The 24,947-nt window shown below is 43.3% G+C and overlaps 1 protein-coding gene across 2 annotated transcripts in view; it reads left to right on the plus strand.

The window, feature by feature from the left end:
• itpr3 (inositol 1,4,5-trisphosphate receptor, type 3) overlaps positions 1-24,947 on the plus strand; it is an 841,532-nt gene that overhangs the window by 705,108 nt on the left and 111,477 nt on the right. For both annotated transcript variants that reach the window (XM_077515178.1, XM_077515179.1), the window contains 2 exons: positions 20,422-20,541; positions 20,627-20,802. In XM_077515178.1, coding sequence (XP_077371304.1) covers positions 20,422-20,541; positions 20,627-20,802 — 296 coding nt within the window. The remainder of the gene's footprint in view (positions 1-20,421; positions 20,542-20,626; positions 20,803-24,947) is intronic.

Raw genomic sequence — 24,947 nt, forward strand, 5'->3', positions numbered from 1 at the left:
TCAAGAACAGCCGTCTTCTTTTAAAAGAATCCGACACAACATGGTGTCAGAACTGATTGTTTTGAGGTGAAAATAAGTCAGCTTTGCAAGTGGCTAGCGACTATGTCTGAGCAAGTGCAAGTGGCAACTTTAGCAGCGGGTGCACCAGCAGGCCCAGCAGCGACCTTCACCATCAAACCATCGGAACCCTTCGACTTCTCGAAGCCCCAGGAGTGGGAAAAATGGATAAGATGTTCTGAACTTATTCGAATGGCAAGTAACCTAAACAACTCCTCAGAAGCAAATCAAGTAAACACACTGATTTATTGCATGGGAGATGAGGCTGACGACATGCTACGTGGGCTAACGTTAGCAGATGAGCAGCGGCAGACACCGAACTTATGGAGGACACTAACATTTATGTTGAATCTGTGTTAGAGGGTTTTCCCGCAACCAACAGATATCTGGCAGATCTTCAAGAGCAACTTCAGTCCGACAGTGTGTGCTCTCAAGTTATGAAGTATTGTAAGGAGGGCTGGCCGGATCATAATCATCTGAGAAGATGTTCCTGAGTGTGCACAATGGACTGATGCTAAGAGGTGAGAGGTTGGTAATCCCTGCTAACATGAGAAACTCTGTTTTGGATACGTGAGGGTCACCAAGGCGTAGTTAAATGTAGAAAGCGTGCCCGCCAGGCAGTGTGGTGGCCAGGTTTAAGCAGTCAGATCAGCGAACTTGTCCTAAAATGTCAACATTGCATTTGGGAAAGAGTCAATGTGTGAGAGCCATTATTGCCCACCGAACGGTAATACCAGAAAGGCCATGGCAGAAGTTAGGAGCGGACTTGTTTACTCTCAAAGACAAAAATTACCTGTTAGTAGTGCACTGCTTTTCCAGATATATAGAGATCACACTGCTCAGCCCAACTCGTTCAGCCACTGCCATTGAGCATCTTAAATCAATATTTGCACGTCACAGAATTCCGGAAATACTGATCACAGACAATGGAATACAATTTGCTTGTCAGAAAATGTAAGACTTTGCAAATGAGTATTGTTTTGAACATGTGACCAGTAGTCCCAAGTACCCCCAAAGCAACGGCGAGGCAGAGAGAGCTGTCCAAACAGTCAAAAAAAAAAAAACTCAAGAAGTCCAGTGACCCTTGCTGAGTACTTTTGGCCGACGGAACAACAGCGCTGGCAAATGGATACAGCCCAGCACAGCTGCTAATGGGGGGTAGACTCTGTACCACCTTGCCAATGGTTCCGGAAGCCTTGCAACCTTGTGTGCCACATTTGAAACAACTATGTCATGTGGAGAAGGAGAGAAGGATAAGACAAGCACAATGTTTTGACAAAAGACACAGAACCAGAGACTTGGACAAATTGTTGCCAGGACACTCTGTCTGGATTACAGATACAAAAGCACAAGGTACAGTGACATCTGTTCACACCACACCATGGTCCTATGTCACCAGTGGACCAAAAGGAGCAATGAGAAGGAACTACAGTTATCTTGTTCCGATGGCAATATCAGAGACTCGGAAAGAATCACATCCGTCCAATTCAACTGCTAACACTCCTACAGGCACAGTTATAGAACCAGGAGAACCACCAACACCAGTTGTTGTCCGAACCAGGTCCGGAAGAGAGGTTATAAAACCAAAGAGACTGGATCTGCAAATGCTACACTTGTTGTAATTGATATGCTTAGTTTGAGTTTCGTATATGCCATTAAAACAGTGTGAAACGTTTTGCATGAAAATGTTATAAGCAGTTGAGAAGTGAATGAAAAAAGAATGTTATTGAATTGTCAATGGAAATGAAAAACCCACTGCTGAACCATTACTGACTGGAAAGAGGTAAAGTTGAATTTGAAAATATTTGGTGCCAACAGTTAAGAGTCAACATAACTTGTGTAAGGAGGATGTGGTGTAATCCATTGTATTGAATCTGTATAACCACTAGAGGGCAGACTAGGTCTGTGATTACAGTACATTGGAGGAAGGAAGTGCATTCGTTGTTGCAGCCAGTCAGTAGAAGAAGGCTCCATGGTTACTCAAGAACTGCCGTCTTCTTTTTAAAAAAAACCAACACAACAGACATCGACTATTACGGGTGGTTACGGGCATACCAATTTTATTGGGTAGCCCAGGGGTCGGCAACCCAAAATGTTGAAAGAGCCATATTAGACCACAAAAAAACAAATATGTCTGGAGCCGCAAAAAATTAAAAGCCTTTTTTTTATTTTTTTATTTTATTTTTTTTATTTTTTTTAAAGAGCTCAGAATTGTTCATTCGGTAGTCTTACCGATTCAACGTCTTGTCATCATTGCTCTTTTTTTTTTTTTTTTTTTTTTTTTTTTGTGTGTGTATGTGTGCGTGCGTTTGCGTGCGTGCGTGCGTTTGCGTGCGTGCGTGCGTTTGCGTGTGTGCGTTTGCGTGTGTGCGTTTGCGTGCGTGCGCGTGCGTGCGCGTGCGTGCGTGTGCGTGCGTGCAAATACGTATAAATTTATACTCATTCATTCACCTAAAACCTTATAAATATCCCATTACCCTTCGCCTTAACCAGGTACTTCAGAATCTTGCCAGAGTCGTGAGGTTTAAATGGTCAGGAGACCAGAGAAAAGGTCAGAAAAAAAAAGAAATAAAGAGAAAAGAAAGGTAAATCAAAGTGAAATCCAGCACCGACCAAACACTTCCTGCCTTCCCCATGATTACAAAATCAAAGTCTTACGCCAACCCCGGAAGCCTCTAAATTCCAGCAAATTTAGCGAGATCTCAAGAGCCCAGAGGAAAAACTAAAGAGAGGAAGGAGGGAAGGATCGATAAGGCAGAGTGAGATCCATAGAAGCCAGTACATCCAATCCATCAAAGTGAAGTCCAGCACCAACAAGACCCCTCCTGCGTGGTTACAAAACCAGAGTCTTATGCCAACCCCAGAAACCTCATACTTCTAATAAATTAAGATCTCAAGTGACCAGAGGAAAAACTAAAGAGAGGAAGGAGGGAAGGACTGATAAAGCAAAGTGAGAACCACAGACACCAGCACCAACTGATTCAAGGGGCTGTGGGAGGGAGAGGGTACTTCTGTTGAGTTTCAGTAGATGCTGGTGCGACGGATCTGGCATGCATAAGGACCACCACCAAAGAAAGAAGCCGTCAACCGCGGTCCAGCAAAGCGAGCACTCCCCCCCCCCCCCCCCCCCCCCCGGAATCCCCAGGCCGCGGCAGCACCAAGGCCACCCCCAAGCCACCCGAGCGGACACCGGTCGGCGAGCCGACCCAGACACCCGGAACACCCCCGCCCCAGCCCCGGCCCACACCCCCGAGCCCAAGGCCGCAGAACGAGGCCCAGCGGGCCCCCACAGCGCCCCACCGGTCCCCAGCCCCCATCCCCCCACGACCCCCCCGCACCCCACCCAAACCCGCCATCCACCACGACCCAGGCCCCACCACCCCCGACCCCCAAACCCCCGAACACACCCCGACCCCCAGCACCCAACCCCCCACCCACCCATACCCCCCCCCCCCCCAAACAAGCCGCCCCCCCCCCCCCCCGACGGCCGCCACCCCCCCCCCGAGAACCCGGCCCCCCGCGAGAACCCCCCACCCCCCCCCGGAAACCGGCACCGGGCAGCAGCGCAGAGAGGGAAGATATGCCCACCCCACCTCCAGCCGCGCGAGATTTGCACAGCGGCGGGAGGGGGGAAGCAGAGGAGGAAGCACCAGGGGAGAAGGCGGAACACCAGAACACCGAGCCCGGTGGGGAGAGGCCCCGGTCGTCACGCCAGAGTACTAGTGACACCTAACCCTGTTACTGAGTCCGCCAGCTCGCCGACTGGCGAGCTCTACCCTTACACCGTGAATGTGGCCCCACCCAGTGTATATACAAGTGTGTGCGTGTGGTGCATTAAAATTGGGAGCAGGTGAGTCGGAGCAGAGGGAAAAAATTTTCCCCTACTCCGACACACCCGTATCCCCCCCAAAAAAATGAATATGTATATGTGTGGTGCATTAAAAAAGGGAATGGAGGGACAAAGTGGTGGGGCAGGGACACAAATGGGGGGGACCACAGCGCTGCCAGGCACTGCAGTCCATCCCCTCTGATGGCTCCCCGCCCCAACTCACCCCTCCCCTTGGACGTGAGGTGCATTAAAATTGGAGGGGAGTTGAAGGGTGAAGACGGTGTTTCCACCCTTCCCCACCCCACCAAGAAATGTGTTGTGTGCCCTATGTGTATATTTACAAAGTGTATAGTGCAAGCTAGTGAAGTGAGTAAGAGGAGCGACCAGCGGGGCCTCACCCAACCCGGCGGGTGTAGGTGGCACGCCCGCCCCCCAGCACCCCCACCCCCACCCGCCCCCCACCTCATCCACCCGGCACCACAATGGGCGGACAGCCAGCGCAGCAGGGCTACCGGACAGCCCACCGGCCACCGGAGCCCGCCCGGGGCGCCAGGAGTTATACCGGAGCGGGGCAGGCCCCAAACCCTCGCCCGGCCCCCGGAGCCCGACGCCCGGGCCGGGGAGGGAGCCCCAGGCCCAGGGAGAGGGAGGGGGAGGGGCCGCAGGGCAGACAGGGAAGGGGGGGGGGGGGGGGGGGGGAGCGGGGAGAAGACGACAAGAAGGCGAAAGGGCGGCTGCAGGGCAGGAGGCGGGGGGGGGAGGAGGAGGGAGGGCGACAAGGGAAAAGGGACCGGGAGGCAGAGGAGGATGGGCGGGAGGAGGCGAGGAGGGAGAGGCGACGGGGGGGAAGAAGGGGGAGGGGAGAGGGAACCACGGGGCACACCGGAGGCCCACCCACCCCGAACCGCGCCGCCGGGCACGGAGCAGCGGACCGCGCCGGGACGGCACCGCCCCGGGCACCAGGGGAAGCACCCCAACACCGCACCCCACAGGGGGCCCAGGGAGCGGCCAAGACGCAACCGCCACCGAGCAGACAACGGGGGGGGGGGGGCAGAACCACCCCCGCCCGACCACAGGGGACGTTGTCAAGAAAATTGACTAATTAGCATGCAGTAACACCAAGTGTTGATGCTTAGTGCCCACTAGAAATAGATCTTAAGGAGTTATTGAGTATAGTGTCGTATAGTGTGGTATGCTCGAGCCCACTAGCAGCAACTAGGTTCCCGACTATATAAAAATAAAAACAATCAGATCTAAAATACCAAATACAGAAGCAGCGAAAACAGAAGTTGTAACGATGTGGTGGCTCTCGTTAACAGGCAGAATCTTGGCAGGATTAAGTTGCCAAATTGAGATTAAAATATTCTATGTACATAGACCATATTTGTTTAAATCTTGATACTTGATTTTTATTTAAGGCAGAGATTTTTTCCATTGAGATATAATTTATTAGTAAGTTTAACCAGTGGTCGATATTTAGAGATTGTTTATTTTTCCAATTGACAAGGATTATTTTTTTAGCAATAGTAAGGGCTATAAATATAGATTGAGATTGTTTACATGGTAGCTCAGTTATTGTTAAGTCACCTAGTAAACACAATCTTGGAGATAAAGGAAGCCTACAGTTTAATATATCAGCGAGCTTTTCCAAGATTTTAGTCCAGAAATGCAGCACTGGAGTACATGACCATAAAGCATGAAGATAAGTATCGGCAGTGTTTTGTGAGCACTGGAGACAAATGTCGGAGTCAGAGAGTCCCATTTTTTTCATCATATATTGTGTAATATATGTTCTATGAAGTATCTTATATTGGATAAGTTGCAAATTTGTCTGTTTGGTCATTTTAAATACATTTTCACAGATTTGGGTTCAAAAGTCTGGTTCCGGAACTATAAAGTCTTTTTCCCATTTTAAAGTCGGTAAATACGTTTTATTTGTGTATAAAAATAACTTATATATTTTTGATATTTTCTTTATTGTTGTTGGAGAAAGCTTTATAATATCTTTAGCTAAGACAGGCAGTTGGAGCGTATCCTGAAGTGTTGGGATTTGTTTCTTAACCATATTTTTAACTTGCAGATAATGTAAGAAATTTCCCTTTTTTATTTCATATTTCTGGACCAAGTTTGTATACGATATAAACTTATTATCTGAGAAAAGATGATGAAGGTGTGTAATTCCTTTCTGCTCCCATAGGCTTAAATGGAACGACTGATTATTAAGTTGAAAGTCGGGGTTATGCCAAATGGGAGAGAGCCCACAGGGCGCCAATTGGGAGTTTGTAATTTCTAATGCCTTCCACCAGGCAGTCAGGGTGGCGGCTATCATTGGGTTTTTAAAACAATTATGTCGTCTTATTGATTTTGTAATAAAGAGTAAATCTGACAGTCTAAGATTATTACAATCCTTCTGCTCCAATTCCAACCAACAGTTAGTATCTCTGTTGGGTTGTGTCCATAGCACAAGATATTGTAGTTGATTAGCTAAATAATAGTACATAAAGTTTGGTGCCTCTAAACCTCCTTTAGATTTACTTTCCTGAAGAGTAGATAGACTAATTTTGGCTTTTTTTTAATTCCAATAGAATTTTATGATAGCAGAGTCCAGCGATTGGAACCAGTTAGACGTAGGTTTAAATGGAATCATTGAAAATAAATAATTAATCTTTGGTAAAACTTTCATTTTTATAGTAGCTATCCGTCCTATTAAAGAGATCGGAAGATTATTCCAGCGCTCCAGGTCACTACGGATACTATCCAATAATGGTGAAAAAATTTAAAGAAGTTAATTCAGTTAACTTAGGTGAAATTTTAACACCTAAGTATTTTAAATTACCTGTAGGAAAGGAGTAGTGTGGATCCTGACTTGTAGGATTCCATGAATTTTCTGTAATAGGTAATAATGTTGATTTTGTCCAGTTAATAGAGTAATCTGATAAGTGAGAGAATTTAGTTATTAATTTAAATGCTTCCCCTAGCGAGATAGCAGGTTCTTCTAAATAGAGTAATATATCATCGGCATATAGATTAATTTTATGTTCTATTGTCCCGGAGTGGATTCCTTGGATCCGTCTATCCTGACGTATAGCTAATGCAAGCGGCTCAATAAATATAGCAAATAATAAAGGAGAAATTGGGCACCCTTGTCTTGTTCCCCTTTGTAAAGTAAAACTCTGTGATGTAATCCCATTAGTAGTAACTGTAGCTTTAGGAGAATCATATAATATTGAGACCCATTGAATGAATGACTCCCCGAAGCCGAATTTATTTAAGACAGCAAAGAGGAAGGACTAGTTAACTTTATCGAATGCTTTTTCTGCATCCAGCGAAATAACAACTGCCTTTTTATCATACCGCTGTGACATACTAATCAAGTTAAAGAGTCTCCTAATATTATTAGTAGAATGACGACCTTTAATAAAACCTGTTTGATCACTATGAATAATTGTCGAGATTACCGTCTCTAATCGAGATGCCAAGGCCTTAGCGATAATTTTAATATCGGTATTAATTAGTGATATCGGTCGGTAACTTGACGGGAGGGTAGGGTCTTTTTCTGGCTTTAATAAAAGTTTAATTGCTGCTATATTCATATCTTGACGTATATCACCTTTACTTTTAATTTCAGTTACTACTCTTAGAAATAATGGAGCAAACATTAACCAGAAATGTTTAAAAAATATAGCCGGAAAGCCGTCTGGACCAGGTGCTCTGCCATTAGGCATACTGTCTAAAGCACGATACAACTCATCTATAGTAAGCGGGGTATCGAGAATATCTTTATGTTCAATAGATAACTGAGGTATATTTAAGCTGTTTAGGAATTCCTCAATATATTCAGGGTTAGGTCTATTAATTTCTGTGTATAGATTTCGATAATAGTTATAAAAAATATGGTTAATTTCTTCTGGTGATTGTGTGCATTCACCATTTATATCTTTAATAGCCGTTATAAGAGATTTTTCCCGATTCCGTTGAAGTTGATTTGCCAGGAATTTACCTGATTTATTATTATGTTCAAAATTATTATATCTCAACTGTTGTATTATAAACTCTGTCTTTTTAGATAACATGTTATCTAACTGTATTTTTATATTCTGTAGTTCTATCCATATTTGATTATTTGGGTTTAATACATATTCATCCGTTAGTTGTTTAATTTTATCTTCCAGGTATTTTTCTTATTTTTGATCCTGTTTCTTTTTATAAGTTGAATATGATATAATTTTCCCTCTAATTACCGCTTTCCCTGCTTCCCAGAGAAGAGATGGAGATATATTTGGAGAGTCATTTATTTCCAAAAAATCTGCCCACTCCCTTCTAATAATTTTATCAAACTCTACGTCTTTCAGTAATGAGATGTTAAAACGCCATATCGGGGGAGGTTTAAAGGTAGAGTCAATTTGTAGAGTGAGGGAGACTGGTGCATGATCACTTATAATTATAGAATGTATTTTTATAGCAGTTTTATCAACAATAGAATTATTTGTAAGGAAAAAATCAATTCTTGAGAATGATCGGTGCACAGCAGAGAAGAAAGTAAATTCCTTCTTAGTTGGGTTTTGAAGTCTCCAGCCATCGCTGAGGCCAAAATCCTCCATATATTCATCTATTACTTTAGCGGATCGTAATCGCCTTGTATATATCGTATTATTAGAACGATCTATTAACGGGTTCAAGACCGTGTTAAAATCACCTCAAATAATAATAGTAGAATTTGTTTCTAAATCGAGTAACCGAGAGAAAAATTCATGGAAAAAATCAGGGTCATCATTATTTGGGGCATATAAATTACCAATTGTATATACTTTATTAAATATAGTTACCTGGATAATAATATATCGGCCCTCTAAATCTGTTACTATATTATTTAGAGTAAAGAATAAATTCTTATGTATGAGTATAGAGACACCTCTTTGTCTACTATTATAGGAGGCAGAGTAAACTTGACTAAAATTTTTATCTATAAATAATTTTTCTTCTGATTTTTGTAAGTGGGTTTCTTGTAGGAGACAAATATCTGCCTTAAATTTTGAGAGATGGTCTAAAATTTTTATTCTTTTTGCCTGGGAGCGAGCGCCACACACATTCCAGGAGACCAGAACTAATTTCTGCATACAAGCAATATAGACTCAGTCTTATGTATACATCTATATAAGCTGCTTATTAATATTAACATATTGTAGGATAGCAAAAGAGTAATTAGGCAATTTATATAATTTATATAAAGAGAGAGATAGCAAGTAGATAAGTATAATAGTGAAGAAACGTGGGGGGAAGTGAGTGTGAAGGAAATCTGTGGGGGATTCAACATAACAATACACCAGTAAATGGTGACCTAAGCGAGATTATTATTATTATTATTAATTTTTTTTTTTAAGAATATATTTTTATATTATTATTATTATTATTATTATTACTATATAGCCTATGCATAATATAAATTCATATTCTATTTCGTAACCCATTATCCATACATATACATATACATACATATACATATACATATATATACATATATACACATATACATACACATACATATACATACGTCAAATAATCACACAATGCTCGGCTCTACCAATTGTCAGTTAGAACAGCCAAGGGGTCGAGGTTGGGTTTCGGAATAGCTGGCCGTCGATATATAATTTATCAACGACCATCGAAGTCCGTTTACCCTCCTGTCTATTTTGTTTCATTATAGGAAACAGTACTTTTCGCCGCTCGTTTATCTCTCTTGGGAATTGATCATTCATCCCGAAAGATGTCCCTTTGAGCTCCCGTCCTTTACTTTTTACCAATTCTTTATGTTTAAAATGTTCGAACTTAGCAATAATAGGACGGGGCTTATTGCCCTTACGAGCTCCGAGCCGGTGTACACGGTGAAAAGAGATATTATTTACCGTCTCCTGTGGGATCTTTAGCGATGATGTCATGAATTTTTTTATCTCACCTTCTGGATTATCTGGAGAATTTTCGGATATACCTGAGAATATTAGATTTTCCCGCATACTACGGGATTGAACATCTAAGACCGTTTCCTTTAGCATTTTATTTTCCTTTTTAATCGTCTCCAACTCGGCTGTGACAGCGACGAGAGAGGAGCGTAGCTCGGAGTTATCGCATTGGAGATCGCTTACCTGTTGGCTAACGAATTCCAAACTTGCCTTTAATTCTTTGACGTCCTCGCGGATAAGACAGAGGACGTCAAGTTTTTTATTTATGGAATCCAGCATACTCACCGATACGTCGGCGGTTGCTAAATCGTCCGTGTCTGTTGACGAGTCATTTTTCCTTTTTTTTTTCGAAGGATTATCCCGACTAGCCGCCAGATCATCCATCGCGCAGCTATAAAAATAATCGTCAATAAAACGTTCGAGGTCGTCCACACTGGATAATATTTCCGATCTTTCTTAGAAAAGAAAAAAATCGAATTTATCTAATCATTAAATTCGGGTTTAATTAGAAATATAAAGCTAATTCTATTTTAGCAGCAGAGCGCCGCCATGTTAGATTTTCCCAGTCTCGCTACCGGTCACGCGATAGTCACAGCATCTCGCGATGGGAAATGTAGTTCATGACTGAGTCTGTTTATTAAATTAAAAGCCTTATATAAGCCTTATAATGAAGGCAACACATGCTGTATGTATCATGCTGTATGTATCTATAGTAGTTATACTAGCCTACTATCAAAATGACTACATTAATTAGGTTAAGAAATGAGATTCTTGATGTTTTTATTTTGGGGATTCGAAAAAACAACAACAAAATGGAACGTGCATAATGTGCCCCTTATCTGGGTAACAGAGTCAAGTCAAGTCAAGTTTATTTATATAGCCCTTAATCACACAAAAGAGTGCAATAAAACGCAGCCTGCATTTACAAAAATAAAACATCAGCCTTTTGAAAAGGTAAAGTATATCAAATCATATTACAGTTCAAGTTTCACATCAGTGCAAATGCCAAGCAAGTCAGTGCAAGGGTAAAACAAAGCAGCATCCTCTTCTTTTTTTTTGACACGCAACCAACGCAGCTATCCTCGGACCTGAGTAACAAAACAATAATATCCCTAAAACCTGGTTCACACGGCAAGATTTTAAAATTGTCGGCCGATTTCCAATCTTTGACAGACACCACACGTGAAGAGAAAAAAAATCACGGGAGTTACAGTTTTGAACGTACCATGTGTTGTGTGCAGCCACACTGCACAATCAACACACCACACACGAGCCAAGTTCATTCAAGAATGTGACGGGAAGTCATGAGTTAATCCTGGTTTTCAGATGAAAAAGCGGCATAAAAAGAAAAGGTCTTGTTTAGAGGAGTGTAAATGGGCACTGGCGAGACATCGCTTGCACTCGACTCGGTGGCGGTGGCGCGGATTCGCATCCCACCCGGAGACCACGTTTATTTGTGCAGAATGTGTGTGCGTGTATAAAAAAACAACAACAAATAATTAATTAAAAAATATAAAATAAAAAGTGTAATAGCGCGAGCAAAGATTTTCTGCTGCGTCATGACTGCTTTGAGTTTGGATTCCCCACCTTACCGGTTCGCTTTCTGATTGGCTGCACGTTACTGTCAACCTGCTGCGCCGTGGTCTGTCCTCGGGGCACACCGCACGAAGTCGGGCCAAAACAATCCAACATGTTGACCATCCCCAATTTCAAGTCGGAGGTCCTTCCGAGCGCCGTCAACACACACGTCAGGATTGTCGGGAGAGGAGATTCTCCTGCCGTGTGAACCAGGCTTAAGTGTCATTCGGCGCAAGCGGCGCAAAACCTCACCCCTGGACAGCTATCGGACTTTGTTCTGTAGCTGGAGATCGGAATATTCGCTGTCAACTTCATCCATCAATGCATGGAACTGACGGTGGTTCAATGCTTTTGCAATGATCTTATCTTGTTCACCATCTCGATCACAAGGTTCATCACCGCCATACTTCCGCATTGGCGATTAATGTAAATGATTTGGTCCAAGAAACGTTAAATCCTCTGTTCTCCTCAGTTATCCCAACCTGCCTGGCATCCCGCCCTGCTGATAGAAAAGTGTGTCACAGGCTATGACGTAAATCTTCGTTGACATAAATGTTGAAATTTAATATTTATTCTACACATTTTTACAGCATTGGAGAATGTTAAGAATGTTTGTATCATGTTTATCCTCCTATTAAAACAAAATAAATATAGATTTCTCTTCCCCATCTTTTTCCATTTTCAAACATTTGTGAAAAATCTCCAGGGAGCCGCTAGGGCGGCGCGAAAGAGCCGCATGCGGCTCTAGAGCCACGGGTTGCCGAACAATATGGAGTTAGAATCATACCAAAACCCCGTAAACAAAAAAAACGTGATCTACGTACACAAAACGTGATCCACGTACACAAAACGTGATCCATGTACACAAAACGTGATCCACGTACACAAAACCTGATCCACGTACACAAAACCCTGATCTACGTACACAAAACGTGTGTTCTACGTACACAAAACCTGATCTACGTACACAAAACGTGATCCACGTACACAAAGAAGCATATCTTCAATTACAACAACAACAAAATATTTTGCGTACGTAAAAAGCAATTCTACATTTTCGGATACAACTCACGTGACTTTTGGCAGTGATATTCCGCCGAGCAGTTTTACGTGCCGAAAACCCATGATCCACACGCGCAAAGCCAGTAAACTTTACAGCAGGGGGCGCTGTTAAATCAGCGCTGTATTGAGAGAGCGTTTGGCCAACTCGTTGAAGAACTACTACGCTGTGATTGGCCAACTGCAGGTCACATGACATGACTAGTTCTTCAACGAGTTCAACAGCAACCTGCCTGGCATCCCGCCCTGCTGATAGAAAAGTGTGTCACAGGCTATGACGTAAATCTTCGTTGACATAAATGTTGAAATTTAATATTTATTCTACACATTTTTACAGCATTGGAGAATGTTAAGAATGCTTGTATCATGTTTATCCTCCTATTAAAACAATAAAATATAGAACGTGTCTCCCCGCCACGTCTGGCAAAAAGTGGATGAGGGGCAGATGCACCGCTCGCAGTTCCAGCACATTGATGTGAAGCGAGCTGTCCGCAGCAGACCACTGACCCTGTGCAGTTCTGTGTTGCCAAACTGCACCCCAGCCACTCAAACTGGCATCGGTGGTTACCACTTCGCGGCATGCTGGTACCACCCCCAGCGGAACTCCTGTCGCCAGGACTGACCTGCGCCGCCACGGCGCCAGAGCAACGACAAACCGCCTGGCCACACGAAGACGCGTTTGACGGTCCCGCAGAGGATTGAGGCGGAAACTGGTCAGCCACCGTTGCAATGGCCGCAGAGACAGCAGGCCCAGCGGCACCAGGGCCGTCAGGGATTTTCCCAGCAGCCACAGAAACTGGACGTACGGCAGCGTCACGTTGGCCCGGAAGAGAGAGACGAGGCGCAGCACATCCTCCACCCTCTGTGGGGAAGGCCGAGCTGTCATGGAGGTGGTGTCTAACAACATCCCTATGAACAACATCCTCTGGGACGGAACAAGAGAGGATTTCTCCTGGTTGACCTTGAGGCCGAGACCTGCCACATGTTCCAGACGCACGCTCGTATCTTGGAGTGCTTGAGCCCTGGACGGTGCGCATATCAGCCAGTCGTCCAGATACGGGAGCACTTTCATCCCCCGTGACTGCAGGGGTGCAAGGGCTGCCTTCACCACCCGCGTGAACACCCTGGGAGAGAGTGATAGTTCGAATGGGAGCACTCTGAACTGCCAGTGACAACCCGTGTAGGCAAAGCGGAGGAACTTCCTCTGCTGATGGGCCACAGGGACGTGGAAATAAGCATCCTTCAGGTCGATTGAGGTGAAACATTCTCCCTGGGTGACCGTCCTCAACACGTAGTGAGCATGCGGAAAGGAAGCACCTTGAGATAATGGTTGAGCCCCCTCAGATCCAGGATAGGGCGGAATCCGCCTGTCTTTTTTGGGATAAGGAAGTAGGGGGAGTAGAATCCCCCTGGATGAGCCAAGGGATCCACTGCCTCGATAGCGGACTTGGCTAGGAGGGCCTCTAGCTCCTGATCCAGAGCCAGTGCCCTCACCGGGTCGCTGATGACCGTCTCTCTGTCCCAGTTGGAGAGAGGGGGCCGGCGTCGGAATTGAATCCTGTACCCATGAGTTAAGGTTGAAACCACCCATGGGTCCGAGGCGAGGGCAGCCCAGCAACTGAGCTGCCGACAGGAAAAGTAACCGACTGCCGGCACCACGGGCTCAATCCCTAGCCCTCCCGGATTTCGGATTCCGGGAGGAATGGTGTGCAGTGCGTGCAACCCGGGGACAACTGGGTTGGCCTCGCTCAGAGGGACGGTTCCCGCGGGCATCCGTACCCTGTCTCCGCGAGGGCCGACGAGCCCCGGAACCCCCTGGATGACGAAAAGTCTGTCCAGCCCACGGCAAAGGGGCGGCTGGCACAGCCGCTGTGCGCCAAGGGCTTGCAGGAACAAACGGCCTGGTAAGTAGAGGTGTGCAAAATTTCCGATTCTTAGATTATTCACGATTCGGCCGTGGAACAATCGAGAACGATTCACAAAAGTCCAAATTCCGATTATATAAATATGCCAAGGGAACCGAAACTAAAAGTGGACCGGAGCGAAAAGTACGCGGAACTGAAACGCAGTAGCGCGCGCGGTCTTCGGGACGCTTAATGGGACGGACCGAGAGTACACATCCACAACTCACGCCTCGACATTCAAAACAACAACAAGCATGGCTGAGCTGACCAACCCACCTCTTCGTGAGATCAGACCTGCTCCGAAAAGGCAAACAACTTCAGGCGGAAGTATCAGCTGGCTGGCTGCAGTGCGTCGGTTAGCGTTCTACAGGGCGCCGCGCAGTGATACGAACGAACGAACAGAAAAGTAGTGGCTGGCGGTAATGGCGTCTGACTTTATTCAGAAAAGAGTATTGTGGTGGAAATGTATCACGCTTTTGAAAACAAATAGTTTTTTTTAGAAGAAAAACGCTTTATTTCCGAGACCCCAGCCAGCTTGCTGGACTATTTTCCTCTCGTCCAACGTCGAACATGAACGCGTGTCACCGAACGCTGTCAGAAAGAAGTCAGTGCTGATCGCACACACGGGAGGTGAGGATCAAATTGAGATTCATGTTAAAAAAGCCGAACGACCCCTTTAATGTTTACACGTTCATGTTTACACAAGTTAAAAAGCAGAAAAGCACTTGAGGGTTTTTTTTTTGTACCTCTGAGAAACTTTAATGTTTACATGTTCATCTTTACACAATTTAAAAAGCAGGAAAGCACTTTTTTTTTTTTTAGGCATTTGTATTGAAGTAGTAGTTCACATTGTCTTTCATTTATATCTCAGTGCACTTTTGAGTGGATAAAAATAATATATTTTTGCTCAATGCTATGTTTTATTCTGTTGAAGACTGAATATACTTAAAAGCTGTTGTTTCAGAATGAGGACTTGAGTATTTTATTTACTGTTTTGAACTGTTAACTTGATACTGAAATAGTAGTTTATTTAGGCCTGAGAGGACGTTTGTACTATTTTTGTAACTAATGTACGAAACATTAAAAGCACCAAAATACATTGGTTTTTTTCTGCTGCCTGGGGGGAAATCAATAATCGTTTTATAATCGAATCGTAGCCTCTGAATCGTAATCGCAATCGAATCGTGAGGTGCCCCAAGATTCCCACCTCTACTGGTAAGGCTAGCAAACTTCTGCTTCGAGTCATTGGCACGCACCGTACGTTCCAGTGCTCCTGTCACGGCCGAGCTGAAAAGCTGGCCCGGAACCACCGGGAGGCGTCGCAGTTCCCTCCGGGAACTCTCCCGCAAGGGAGACTGAGCCAGCCAGATCTGTCGGCGTGCCTGGGTGAGCAAAGACATACAACGGCCCTGCTCCCGAGCAAGGAGGGACAAATCTCTCAAAGCCATACTACAAAACGGTGAGACCTCCTCCACTTCGCCGGCCGCGTTTGCGGCCGAAAGAGCCAGCAAGAGATGAGCCTGTGCATTGGCCAGGCGCGCTACAACTGCCGCTGTGTTATATGATCTGGTTACCAGATCATCCATCAGGCGCCAGTGACTGTCAGGGCACTTGGCATCCTCTCTCAAGGCTTCCTCAGCAGAGACGATCAGTGAAGCAACCGAATACTCCACCTTAGGCAAGGCAAGGCAAGTTTATTTGTATAGCACATTTCATACACAAGGCAACTCAATGTGCTTTACACGAGGAAAGACAACACATAAGCATCAAGACACAGTAGTTAACATTCAGAGGAAAAAAATAAATAAATAAAAATAGGTTACAAAATTTACTAAAAAAAAAAAAAAAAAAAAAAAGGCATATGTCCAAGTCCGATAGGAGGAGGGAACCGCATATTAGTCAGCACACGTCCATCCGTAGGAAGCCGAGGGAAAACACTCGGGTTAAGCCAGCAGGCCTGAAGGTCAGTCAAGAACAGACGAGATTCAGGGACCCAAAAGGCCTCTGAGTGGTCCATCGGAGAAAGGCCACATTCGACAGGAAGCTGAGAAAGCACCGACGTGTCCAACCCAAGACGTTTGAAGGCGCTGAGCATAACCTTCCGTGGACGTGGCGTCCACACCAGCTGAAAACTGCTCTGACGGAGGAGACGTCGGGGCCGCGGACACAGAGTCTCCCACATCACCCTCGTCCTCAGCCTCTTGGAAACAGGCTCCAGTGGCCGCAATGTAGATTGCATCATCGTCGACCTCATCCACGTACGTGGTCGATGCGCCGAAGCTGCACCGAAATGGCGGATCGGCCTCGCGAGGAGAGGGCGCACACACAGCGAGCAGCTCTAAGTGGCATCATAAACAGTCGCCGTGTAACAGCACCCTAGCTAGCTAGCAACATCAAAGCAGCTGGTGCTTCTGGCAAGAGTCAGCCTGAAATCACACACTCAAACCGAACACAAAAAAAGCTAGGAGAGGATAGTATTAGCTGTACCCACAGCAGCAAGTCATACCAAAGCAATCCAAACGGCTTTCGTTACAGATGACAATCGAACTCATACGCACCAGCCTGAAGCTGTCACAGCCGAGGGGTGGCAAAAGTGGCTTTCGTAATGATAGCAGGAGAGATCCAGTCCATCTGTAACCATCACGAAAGAAAAAATGCACTGAGCCGTCGCAGCCAAGGGGGGCGAGACACACCCGCAGCCCCGATCCACCAGATCACAGGCTACTTGCGACGGACGGAGCGTATAACGCTGTGTGAGAAAGGTTCTAGAGGATGTGTTCTGGCGATGTTCCCTTTTATATACGGTGCGACGTCAGCCGGAACTAAGTACGAGCATTTTTGTAATTCTTACTCGATGACGCTGTCGCGACAAAGGGAATTCCGTGCTGGTTACAGCACCGCCACCTGGCGGTCGGGAGGGACGAAATAGAACTAGGGATGCAAGATCATATCGGTGGCTGATAATTATCGGCAATTATCGACCAATTTGACGTCAAACAGATAAGCCAGATAATAGAGAAATCTGCCGATAATTATCTGCAATTTGATTTCATACAAATAAACCAGATAATAAAGAAATCCAGCAATAATTATCGACATGCCACGTTGGTCCATCTGTTGTGGTTGTGGCTCATCTCAATAAAATTCAGCTTCATGATACTTTACATACATTGGAACATTGTGCAAAGTTTATACATGTTTCAATGTATTTTTTTAGATTTATAGTAGGACTCGAAAGTATATTTGTATTCATGTTAATTTTTCAAACAATTATCGGCTTACTTATCGGTTCTCTACATCGGCACTTCTAAATGATTGGTTTATCGATATTGGTTGAAAATAGCATTATCGTGCATCCCTAATCAAAACATTATATAAGTATTTACAATACATTATTCCATTAGCTTTATTTCATACAAGGCACTGTCGCATTTTCAGAAAAGATCACCTCATAGTGCCAGCTGATTTAGAGCATTTTGACTGATGTTTCAATGCCCAGAGAAAAATGTGTGTTAGGACTATGCCAACACGGAGACTACCAAATGAAAGATTGAAGTCTCATCTTTCATCAGAAAAAAAGTGTGTTTCTATCTTATTCCGCTTTTCTGTAATCTGCAATTAGGAAACATGTTGGTTTGAGTGAAATCCCGTCTCTCATTCGAAAAGTCTGAGGAAAGAGGCTTTTTGTGAAAGGATGCATTTCATGCACATCTTTGATTTTGATTTATTTTTTTTTTCTATTGTATACCACAAACACCTGAAGAGTGCTTTCCTTCGATAAAACACTAGCAACGACAATAAAAAGGTTTTTTTTTTATTGCAAATAAACAATTTATTTACAGTAAACTGTATAACAATTTAACTATCTTGACAAACTATTTACAAGCTAACTTGCAGTCAAAAGGAAGACTGTAAGTTGCCAGCCCGCTTCATGCCAGTCGGAATTTTTCCTGCAATGATCTGCAAATACAAATTGAAAATATGATCATATTGGAATTATTTGTTTTTACAACAGTGTGATGTGATGCAACAAATACTGCATATATTTACCTTTCCTCTTGGATCTGGTGGCCGTTGCAATACTGCTGGCTCTCTGAGTTATATATACAGTGATACCTAAGCTCACGAATATAATTGGTTCCCAGAAAGTGTGTGTAAGGCGAAAAGTTCTTCTTCCGAACATTTATTTCCCATAAGAAACCATTAAAATGAGAATAATCCGTCCCCAGGTCCCTATAAAACATAATTTTCGACTAAATAAGCCTTAAAACTACACAAAAATATACCTTATTTTATGTATAATAAATGTGCTATTGTATTGTAATTAAAGAAATAAACTGTACTGTATAATAAAGTCGTTTTATTTACCTTTGTGATGGTAGTTCTTAAGGATGGTAGCAGACTTATTTCATTCGCGAGCGTTTCACCGCGGAGAGTGTTTATGGAACGGTTGCCGTTCATTCGCGCTTTCGTGCTCACCGGAGCGGAGGAGGCGTGTCCCTAGGTGAACAAGGAAGTGGAGCACTCTAGCGAGTCAACAAAAAGTGAGCACCGCCAACTATTTTCACTTCTTTCCTGGGACTAAACAGCCGTGGCACTATTTTCTCCTATTTTGAGGTACGTGATAGCACTTTCGCTTTTTTTAGTGGCGCGAACTCCATTGACTACAATGCAAACGCGCCGCCGAATCGCCATCCCTCGCTTTTGGTTGAGAACGCAGCATTAGGCTTAACACTAGCCTGTAGTGGGGTCTTTTTCGGTCCCATAATAGCAAAAGTACACTCAATATGGTCCAAAATGTCTATCAAACACAAACCACGTCCGCACTCAAAGAAAGGGGATGAAGAACTGGGACGCCGTGAGCGTGCGTCAGCTTCTCGTGGCCGCCACCGTGGCACTGTTCGACCGCGTGGTTTGGTTCGTCCGCCGAAAACTAGTTCGTTAGCAGTGACTATATGCTCGCGAATTTAATGTTCTTGAGGCGAAAAGTTCGTGAGCTTAAGCGTTCGTCAGAGGAGGTTTTACTGTATATATATATATATATATATATATATATATAATTTACTACTTCAAAATGTTTTTTATTTTATTGAAGCTTTTTTTGTTTTACCTCTGCCCGATAAGCTGCAGTGGGCCGAAGCTTGTAGCAAGATGCACGATCTGTGAATTGTACATTCACATTAGTTAGGCAACAGTTGTTATCGTGTATATCAGCACATTTACACATGCTGTTTGTTAGCTCTACACAAACGCTTGAAGAACTAGTAAACGCTAGTTAGCGAGCTAGCATGTTAGCATGTTAGTGCTTAACTTAGCATATTTCTGGCTGGATCTGAGGACGTTGATTTGCTGTCTAATCATATTATTCACGCCCGGATTGTTTCCACTCCTCTAATGATGAGTTGGGCTGACCATAAAATGTCTTTGACTCGCCACGCGTCGTATGGAATCAACGGAAGCCCGTGAGGTCAGCCTGAACGGCACTGCTTCAAACGGCAGCGAGTAACATCACACTTCCTGCTCTTCCCATTGGGGGTGGGTTAAGATGATGCAAAAGAGAGTTGTCACTGCCATCTAAAGGCCAGAGTTAGTCGTTACAGTACAGGATCAGTTTAAAACTGAGCCCACAGCTGGCCAAGGCTTTACTCTTCCCATTAATTTCCCATTAAAAGCGTAGTTTTTGGGAATTCCCGACGGTGGCGCAATACGGTCTGTTTGTGGGGTTCGGTAATTGCCGAACCTGGCAGACAAAGAGTTAATGGAAAAGCAATGGAGGCCACGCCAGGTCAAGTAAGGCAGGTGCGGCGTGGTAAGGTCGTTGTGGAACCTGTAATAGCGACTTATAGTCTCTTTAATCTTACTGCAATAAGATTTTAAGTGTTTAAGTGACGAGTGTTTCAGTAGTGCGTTTCACTGGTTAATTTGAGAGATAATCCTGATTAGCTAATTAGGTGACAGACACTCATAAATGAGAGTGTCTGCACGTGCACATATGTTCATTACTCGTATAGACTTGAATGACATGAGTGTGTGGCAGGCATGCCGGTGCTCTACTGGTTCTCCAGGAGGATGACACTGTGGGGGACCATCTCCTTCAATCTGGCTGTCTTCATCAACCTTATCATTGCCTTCTTCTACCCGTATGACTCAGGACAAGGTGTGATTGAGCATGCTCAGTTGACATCACACATCCGAAATGTATGGCCAGAAGCATAACTCCTCCTCTGTTTCTACCCTACCAGCTGGCGCCATCGATGACTCTCTGCTACTGATGTTGTTTTGGGTTTTGACCGGGATCTCCGTGCTGGCCTTGGTCTCCCAACGCTATGGACTCCAGCCGTTGACTTTGGCGCTCATTCTGAGGTCCATTTACCACCTGGGTATCGGGAACACACTCATCCTTCTGGGCACGCTCAATGTAAGAGGATCCAAATCACGACTGAGAAAAGACTGGAAAAAGTCTCTTGTGTTATTATTTGTGTGTATTTCTAAATATGATTGCACTGTTAAAAGGGTACATCTGGTTAAAAAGGGGTGCACAGTTGAAAAAAATAAAAATGAAAATGGGTCTATTGTTTTCATGCATGGGTTGCAACACGGTCCATGTCTGATTTGGCAATTAATATTACATTTGAAAATGGATATAAAATAATTGAAAAACAACACATTTGATTTTTGTTTTGAAATAGGAACATCAATATTGAAATACAGCTTGATGTTCCCGTTTATTGTCTGGAATGAGTAACAAATAGTGCAAAAACAGCTTTATTTTCAATTTTTATGTCTAAAACAAAAATAGAATTACAGCACCAGACGCAAATTGAAAAGACGTATCGTACTGTATATTTGTTTTGGATTCACGGAAGTTGTCACCGACAGCATTTCACATATTGACCAAGAGATGGTGACAGTGTGGCATCTGAAGATGATATCGTATTCAGCATCCTAAATTCCACCAACGTTCACTACACGTGTCACTGCCACTTTGTGTAAACAGGAAACGCCACACTTGAACAATGATTGACAGCAACTCTTCTGCTTCTGGATGTAAAAGCTGCCTCAAAAGCGTCCCCCACCCACCGCCTTTTCAAATGCTTTATTTGACCCACTTTAAAATGAAGCTCTTGAAGGAAAACTATATCAGTGGACATTTTTTCTAGATGGCAAATGACTTTGTCTTTCTTTATGCCCTCTTGTAATTCATTTACATTCCACATCGCAATTTTAAAGGTATTTAAAATATGTTTAGAATAACCTGGATACATTATAAATAACTAGTTTATTTAACAAACACATTTCCCTTTCAGGTCAATGATAAAGACTTTATTTTCAATGTACTTGTCTATTTCATTTTTGTTTCTTGGCTCAGGAATTTCTTTTGCCAAATTACTGCCAACAGGAACAAATTATTCATTAAAATCATTAGCTGTGTCTGAAATTTTATTAATTACAATATTCCTCTCAACGTGTACAGCTTCTTCTGATAATTATGCAGTTTGAAGATAATTGCACCCAGGTACTTCCCAACCCGATACACCCTTTCAAAGTCCTCTTCTTTAAGCTCCAAGTGCCTTTTCTCCGCCAAAGTTGTAACCAAAAAAAGACGACATGGATATGCATCTCCTTCCAGTACAGTTCACAAACACAAATTTTTCTGTCGTTGTCTATTTTCCAGTTGATCAATGCGATCCATAGCATCTTGTAACTTCATTCCCAGCGCACCTTTTCTGCTCTCTTGTGTCTTTGCCAAAACGCTATAGTCCTGAACTTCAGCCACAGTACTCTCAAATTGATTTTCCGAAGCTTCAATCCTCTTCACCGCGGAATCAAGCAGTGTATTCATAGAAGTGTTAGGTTGCATAACTTGTTGAGCTTAGATTCCAGTGGATAAAACCTGGCATTGTAAACCAGAGCGGGAGCTGCAGCAGCTGTGATTTCCATTCTCCTTCGATGTTTCGTGTTCACGGATTTCTTTGACATAGATTCATTCATACTCCTTCTCCGTAACTCACATTCGTTTGACCACTTCAGTCTCCTAAATAGACTTCTTAAGGAAAACAAAAAACAAAAAAAACTAGAGCTGCGAGCAGCTATAAAGGGCCCTCGCAGCCCGGGCCACGTTGGGGTACTTGCACGTTGGGGTACTGTCACATTGGAAGCAGAATTTCTTTGAAAATGGCATGATAAACCTTTACATGTGGATTTTCTTTGCCAGGTGTAATGAATGTGTCAAGCTCAATGGGTTTTGGTGAACGTTAAGATCTGCAAAAATCAGCATCCTTTTTTATTTTTAGTCAATACGTTGCCCTGATTGGTATTTTTTGTAAAAATATATGTACCCATCATCACTCGTACTCATTGCACAATATTGCTTTTATTGTCCATAGAGGCTATCAAAATTAAATCAAACTAAATAAAAAAGTATGCATGTTTGGATAGGTCTGATGCCAGTGAACATTTTGAGTGGTGGAAACTAAAATAATATTCATAAATGACTTAGTTATCACACTTACAATGAGTTTACAATTTTTGCAAAAATACCATTAAGTGGGGTATATTTTTTTATGCCTCAAGGGTTAGGTGGTGCTGTATATATAATGGAATGTTGTCATAGAGATACCTTCAAGCCTTGACTCAAAACATACATGTCAAGTGTGGGATTTTTTTTGGAGCATGTACCATGGAGTTATTAAGCATATCCTTCATTCACGATATTGCTTTTAATGTCCATAGAGGCTATCAAAAATAAATAAAAAAAAGTACATATGTTTGGATAAGTCTGATGCCAGTGAACATTTTGAGTAATGGAAAGTAAAAGAATATTCATAAATGACTTAGTTATCACACTTTTTTGTACAAAATACCGTATGTAGGGTATTTTTTTTTTAATGCCTCAAGGGCAAGGTGGCGCTGTATTTATAACTGAATGTTGTCATAGAGATACCTTCAGGCCTTGATTATAAGCATACATGTCAAGTTTTGGATTTTTTGGAGCATGCACCGGGGAGTTATTAAGCATATCCTTTTTCATTGCGAAACGTGTTTACAATTTTTGTAAAAATACCGTAAGTGGGGTATTTTTTTTCTGCCTCAAGGGCTAGGTGACGCTGCATATATAACTGAATGTTGTCATAGAGATAGCTTCAGGCCTTGACTCTAAACATACATGTCAAGTTTGGGATTTTTTGGAGCATGTACAGGGGAGTTATTAACCATATCCTTTTTCATTGCGAAACACAAATTTTGATGCCCCGCCCTCATCATATAGTATTTCGAAAAGTCAAGATTTTTCCCCCTGTCGTTGTCTCAGGTCTTGACATGGTCCAGGTCAAGTCTGAAGTCAGTCGGATGAAACGTGTAGGAGAAGTGGGCAAAAGTATGCCCCCTGTAAAAGTGCAAAAATCGTCAAAAATGGGACATTCAAAAATTCGTAGCTCACTTCCTGTTCATTTTAACATATGGGTCCATGAGACTTTTTTGTAGGTCTTGGGCTCCCTCATACACTGAAGAATTTCCAAAGATCTTGCTTAAACGTACAACCGGGGCTGCTTCGTTAAGAATTTCTAGGGGGCGCTATTGAGTAATTTTTGTAAAAATAGCACAATAAACAATAAAATATTGCTAATTTTACCAGGCCAGATGTGTGTGCCAAGTTTCATGAGTTTCTGCGCATGTTTAGACCCTCAAAAGTGGCGTTGTTTTCTTGGCGAACAGCGCTTAGCCACGCCCACAGCGATTCCCGAAAACTCACAAACTTCGTGTTGTGACATCATGAAGGCCGAAACCCTCATCTGAGCAAATATGAGGTAGGTCCAGTTAACGTGTTTGGAGAAAAACGTAGAAGAAAATTCGTAAGAAAAAAAATTGCCACTAGGTGCCGCTATCAGTAAGATGAAATATAAGTTCGTAGATGTCCTTAGGGCTGGACTCTCATCAAATGTGTGAAATTTTGAGAAGATAGGATCATCTCGGTCAACTTAATGCAGAATTTATTGTCACAAAAAATCTTCAGAAATTGCGGCACCGTAGCGGCCACACCCTTTGTCAAAAAGTTACAATATTCGGTGTGGGGCATGATCAACATCTTAAGGCTTTTCTGACCAATTTTCAACTGGATACCTTCAACGAGCTCAGCGCAGTAGCTAAAAACGTAAAGTATGGCATTTATTGTTGCCACTAGGTGGCGCTATATGTATAACTGAATTTTATCATATAGATGTTTTCAGGCCGTGACTATTACGTTGCCTGAGAAGTTTGAGATTTTTTGGAGCTTGAACATGGGAGTTATTAAGCATTTGCTCTTTCTGGACAAATGAAATTTTAAAGGCAATATTTGATGCCCCGCTCCCGTCATATAGTATTCTGAAAAGTCAAGATATTTTGCCCAGTTGTTGTCTCAGGTCTTGAGATGATACATGCCAAGTTTGAAGTCAATCGGATTAAAACTGTTTGCAAAGGGGAGAAAAGGATGACCACAGTGAATGTGCAAAAATGGGCCAAAATTGGACATTCAAAAATTCATAGCATACTTCCTGTACATTTTAACTACATGGTCCCAATTGA

Source organism: Festucalex cinctus, chromosome 2, assembly GCF_051991245.1.
Source record: "Festucalex cinctus isolate MCC-2025b chromosome 2, RoL_Fcin_1.0, whole genome shotgun sequence".
Classification (NCBI taxonomy): domain Eukaryota; kingdom Metazoa; phylum Chordata; class Actinopteri; order Syngnathiformes; family Syngnathidae; genus Festucalex; species Festucalex cinctus.